The sequence below is a fragment of the Crinia signifera genome, chromosome 1 (genome assembly GCF_055691185.1).
Source record: "Crinia signifera chromosome 1, ASM5569118v1, whole genome shotgun sequence".
In the NCBI taxonomy this organism is placed as follows: Eukaryota; Metazoa; Chordata; class Amphibia; order Anura; family Myobatrachidae; genus Crinia; species Crinia signifera.
In genome coordinates, this window is record NC_139217.1 from 332,586,599 (window position 1) to 332,592,326 (window position 5,728).

Sequence of the window (5,728 nt, forward strand, 5' to 3'; positions counted from 1 at the left end):
ATGGTATTTCAAAAGGTAATCTACTGCAATGTCAAGACTCAGACCCGTTTTAAATACCGTTTTAAAATACAGTTTTTTTAAACGTTTAGACAGTGTGAAAGTGGTATCAGAGTGGCATAAAACCGAGGGATTACATGCCACTGAAGGGACTATGGAATAGAAGATAGTTTCAGGCAGTGGTTCCCAAACTGTGTGCCGTGGCTCCCTGCGGTGCCTTGGGACACTTGCAGGGGTGCCACGGGTTGGTGGTCCAGGACCAATTAAAATTATTTATGATCAATTATTTATAGACAAAACCAGTGCTGGTGGCTGCCAATCATAAAATATGTGTACAAACAGAAGCAAATCCTTTACCAAATAACTGACCCTAAGAAGCACATATAAACACAATCTACTTAATTTTATGTATTTTTGCACCTAGGGGTGCCAAGGAAAAATTCTGATACTCTAGGGTACCGTGATTCAAAAAAGATTGGGAACCCCTGGTTTAAGTAATAATTGGAAATGCACAGGAGGGAAGAGGATCCTGCTCGTGGGAGCTTACATTCTAAAGGACTTCATGTGAACATAATATAATACTATGATTTTTATAACACTTTATGTTACTTTTGGCCAGATGTATCAAGCTTCAAAAGGTATTAAAATGGAGTGTAATAAACAATCAGCCAATCAGCTCCTAATGGCCATGTCACAGGTTGGGTTTGAAAAATGACAGGTAGTAACTGATGGGATGGTTGTTTATCACTCTCCACTTTATTCCTTTTTGAAGCTTAGTACATCTGACCCTTTGTGATGTGATAAGGAGATTTAGAAAACATTTGATGTATTATGGACATACTTCACAATAGTTTATTTTTTTGTTTTGTTCTCATTTCATAGATCACACTCAAAGTATGCTTAAGGTACAATACATTTAAATTATGAATGCCATGAATCAAAGTGAAGCAATAGAATTTAAATTATTAGGATTCCCCAGCAGCCGGCAGTTGCAGTTACTTTTGTTTGTGATTTTCTTAGACATCTACATAGTGACCATTGCTGCAAATATGGTCATTATAGGTATAACACGACTGGACTCCACTCTGAGGAAAATTCCAATGTACATATTCTTATGTCACTTTTCTTTCCTCGAGATATGGTACATTACTTCTACAGTGCCAAAAATGCTAATAGACTTCCTGGTGGACAACAACGTCATTACTTATAATGGCTGCATTACTCAGATCTATTTTTTCTTTGCACTGGGACTGACGGAACTATATTTTCTTGCGGTGATGGCATATGACAGGTATTTGGCTATATGCTGCCCACTACATTACGCATGCCTTATGACAAGCAAGCTATGCAGCAAGATGGCCGTGTGCTCTTGGATTTGTGGATTTTTAAGCAGCTTTTTCTTGGTAATTCCCAGCTCTAGACTTTTATTCTGTGGCCCGAGAATCATTGACCACTTTTTTTGTGACTTTATACCATTGCTAAATATCTCCTGCAATAAAACTTTAGCCACAGATAAGATCTTCTATGCCTTTGCTTGGATTGTCATATTATATTCACTGTTGCTCACCATTATTTCTTATGTACAAATTATAAGGACAATTTGTCATTTGCCTTCTCAGTTAAGTAGAAGAAAAGCCTTTTCAACATGTGTCTCTCATCTGACTGTCGTCTTGACTTTTTATGGCACAATTATTTTTATGTATATCCGTCCAACTACAAAATACACTTTGAATATGGATAAAGTTATATCTGTATTCTATGTAGTTGTCATCCCTTTGCTTAATCCACTAGTGTACAGTCTGCGAAATAAAGAGGTACATGAAGCGTTAAGAAAATACCTTGCACGTCTTGGTATTCTTTGTAAATGCAGGTAAATTTACTCAAGCTTCTAAAAGTGAACAGTAGGGATTTTACCCATAGCAACAAAACAAATTCTAGCTATCATTTCTCTTTTCCACCCTAGAAAATGATTGACAGAATCTTATTGGTTGCTATAGGCAACATCAACTAAATGTGCCCCTAAGTTCTCATTGTAATGTACTGTAAAATATTTATTTATGCCTTTTAGTGCCAACATCTCTAAGAGATTTTCAAATATCCACTAAAATACCAGCGTCGCTCACATTTGTTATATAAATTAAAAAAAAAAATGTTGTGCAAAAAAATATATTTCCTAATTTTCACACCTACAGTATTTTGATAAATTCACTTGGCACTCAAAGGGTTATGTTTTGTGACTGACTTGTATATATACTGTATATTTCTGTTTTAGTCTTGCATGAAAAAGATTGATAAGTTTGTGAAACATCAAATTACATTAAGAAGAAAAATTAAAATATTTAAATGAACACATATTTTTACAATATCTAACGTCACTCAAAGAAAACTCATTAATTGTTCTGTCAAAACACAAAACATGATGTGAAATTCTAAAACTGAATAGTAATTCACCCCAGACAGGGGTGGATATATAATAAAATGACAGGGGTAGGACAATAACACAGGAAAAGGGAGCAGTATTAAGCATGCCATGGGTGTGGTCTCACAATAAGGGCCTGGCCTCAAAGGGAATGTTATATATGTCAAAGAGAGGTTGTTGCCTTGGAGAGGCAGAAGACAGAAGGTGAAGGGGAGACAGTGATGCAGGGGAGCGGCAGGGGATGAGAAGGTGTGTGATGGGGAGAGATAGTGAAGATGAAAAGGATGAGAGTGACAGGGAGAGATAATAGTTGGCAGGAGAGGGTGACACCAGGCACTGGGTGATGGGGATGCAGTGGGTGATGCCAGGGAATAGGTGACAGGAGAAGGAAGTGGATGATGTCAAGGAGAGGCAGTGGGTGACAAAGAAAGGGTAATAGAAGAGGGAGGCCTTCTTTCTGTGTCAATCTGTGCCCCATTTATACTGATCACTTCTAGCTTTGTTTACCTCTAAGTGCCTCTATCTGTGCCCACTTCTGCCTCTATTTGTAACCCTCTACTGCCTAACTGTGTGCATCTATTTCTACCCCCCCTTTGCCTCTCTCTGGGCGGGATGTATTAAGCTGAAAATGCGGTAAAACCTGGTTTACCGCATTTTCAAATTTAACAAAGCCCGTCCACACTGTCTTCGGCCTATGGGCTTCTATCGCTGCCCACTGCCAGGCGTTCGCACCCCCCTTCCCGTGCTCCATGCTGCTTCTCCTCCCCCAGCAGCATGTCACAGCCGGGGATGTCCTTCTGGCTGCAGGGGGGAGGAGGAGACACCGGGGACACCGCATAGCCCAGGAGGTGATGGAGGCCTCCCGTAAACCACGTCAAAGGTATCATGGGGGCCGCCGTCACCGCACTGCTATGTCAGCCGCATATGTTAGTACATATGAGCTGGCATCATGACGGGGGTGTGGCGAGGGGCTGTTAATACATCCCACCCTATGTCTATAACTTCCTACTTCGTCTATGTAGGATACATACAGATGACTGGCGGCTGGGATGCTGATGTCTGCTTTGCGATGGAAGGAATCCTGACAGGGGTCAGATAAGTATAAAGAAAAAAAAGTGCAGCGCTACTATTGTAAAAAGGAATTCCTAGATAATTGGATGATCTTTACATTAAATTTTAAGATAAGAAAAATAAAATAATAAGTAAAACCTAAGAACAATGTTTAGTATGAACCTACTTCCACATGATAGCAGCAATTAAGGAGAGTCCATTCCTATTTGTGCCTAGCAGTGAGTAATTGTAAACAATATTTACCACCCCTGGTTGTGCAGGGATGTGTCCCAAACTAAGTCCAAGTGGTCGGTCCAATGATGGCAAAAATCACCGATCCCACTGGATGAAGTATTGGAGAATGTCGGCAAATGGTGGAATATTGTATCCTTAGTTTTCAGATGGAAATAGTGCTTGAGGAGTGGTCACCTAATAGGGTCCAAATGTCCCAAATAATTGCGGTGGGGATCAATAAGAGGTCCTGATGGGATGGTCCCGACTTTAATCCAAAACTTAGTAGGTGGATAACAGGTAGCAGAAGTGTATACTTCCCTATCCCCCCATCTAACCTTCCCTCCACACAGACTGACCCCAACCCTCCCTCCCTGCAAACTGACCACATCCCCACTTGAAATATGACCCTAAACCTCCCCATTAATGCCAAACTCTATCCTGCGCTGCCTAATAATTCCCCCTCCCTACAGCCTTACCCTAACGCCCTTTTAAGTGCCTAAACCTCCCTCCGGCAGCGTAACCCTAGCCTTCAAACCCCCAAGACTAACCCAAAGTCCCTCCTAATGTTTAAACCGAACTCTCCCTTCCTTGGCCTGACCCTGACACACCTTGTAAATCAGGAATACTACATAACCTTAGTGCTTTGAATACATATGCATGCACACATTGAATGGAGTTTACATTTACAATATGTTTAGATCCATGGATATACAATAATTTTCATATTCAAATTCTAAATATTAAAATAATAATATTATTAAAAATACTAGTAATATTAAGACACTTGAATACAATACATTGCTTTTTCAAAATAATGTCTGCATGAGAAATTTGATGTTAAAGTTTTCATATACATTTAGGAAAATACAATTCTATATTATGCTATAGTACGTATATATATATCTAACCCCTGAGGAAGTCCCACCATAAGGATTAGAAGGGACGAAACCGGTTGGGCAAACTACCTCTCCATCCCCCACTGGCATCATAAATCAGATAAGAGCTATATCTATTTTTGCCAATGAACGGGTCCATTCATTTTTTTACTGTCCTCATGCATGTCTTCTTTTAATTAATGTACATTGCTTTTTTTTTAAATAAATGTTTTATTGTGTATAAGCAATATTACGCTATATTCTTTTCCCATTTGGGAGACTTTTTTGGCTTTAAGGGATCTGGACGATACCCATTGGATAATACCTGGAGGTACAGGCTCCAAGTGTGAGTTGTTTATTTTTACCCTTTATAAAGCCTTTTTCAAGAGGTGATCAGCACGTGGATCATTTTAATATTCCACTAGGTGGCGTTGTTTACCAATTATATTCTTATGCACAAGCACTTTTAAATATCATTCAATTAAGTCACCAAAAAGTGATCACTTGTAATAATACACTCCCCCATCGACTTTCCCTATGCCTGGAACGCCTTCTTGAGACGTGTCTACAGGAGAGAAAGCGAGGGAAGGAGATCGCTGTAAAGAAAGATATCACTACATGAGAATTCCTCACTCATTTGATGGTACGCATATATTGATTAACTAAGAAGGATTATTGATACACTGAAGGCGCAGAAGTCATACCACATTTTTATATATATATATATATATATATATATATATATATATATATATATATATATATATATATATATATATAGTCCTCCAAAGAAAAGGCACTCCAATTGCATTTAAAATCTTTAGTAAATGGATGTCACCGAATACATTGTATTTTCGGGGTCAGCGCCCCTTCTTGGTACAATCCCAAACTGGAAACAGCAGAGTAACACCCGCCGCTTCCCCACCACCCCCAATAAATACCTGTAACTCCATGTGTCCACACCTGCTGCTCAGCACCCGGGCCACCTTCACCGGAAGTGACAGCCTGAACTTCCGGGTATTGCGGGGACAGATCATCTGAACGTACTCCCTGTGCGTTCCAGATGCGTTCCAATCATACTTCCGCATCCCCGCCAGGCAGGAAGTCATTCACATAGGTGAAAACAACGGGTCACTGGCACGCAGCTGCGGAG

General features: G+C 39.8%; 1 protein-coding gene across 1 annotated transcript; it reads left to right on the forward strand.

Annotated features, from left to right (window-relative positions):
- Window positions 1-920: 920 nt before the first annotated feature.
- On the forward strand, window positions 921-1,871 carry LOC146080095 (olfactory receptor 6F1-like). The gene has a single exon (XM_083186999.1). The coding sequence runs from the start codon at window positions 921-923 to the stop codon at window positions 1,869-1,871; it is 951 nt and encodes a 316-aa protein (XP_083043125.1).
- Window positions 1,872-5,728: the final 3,857 nt, after the last annotated feature.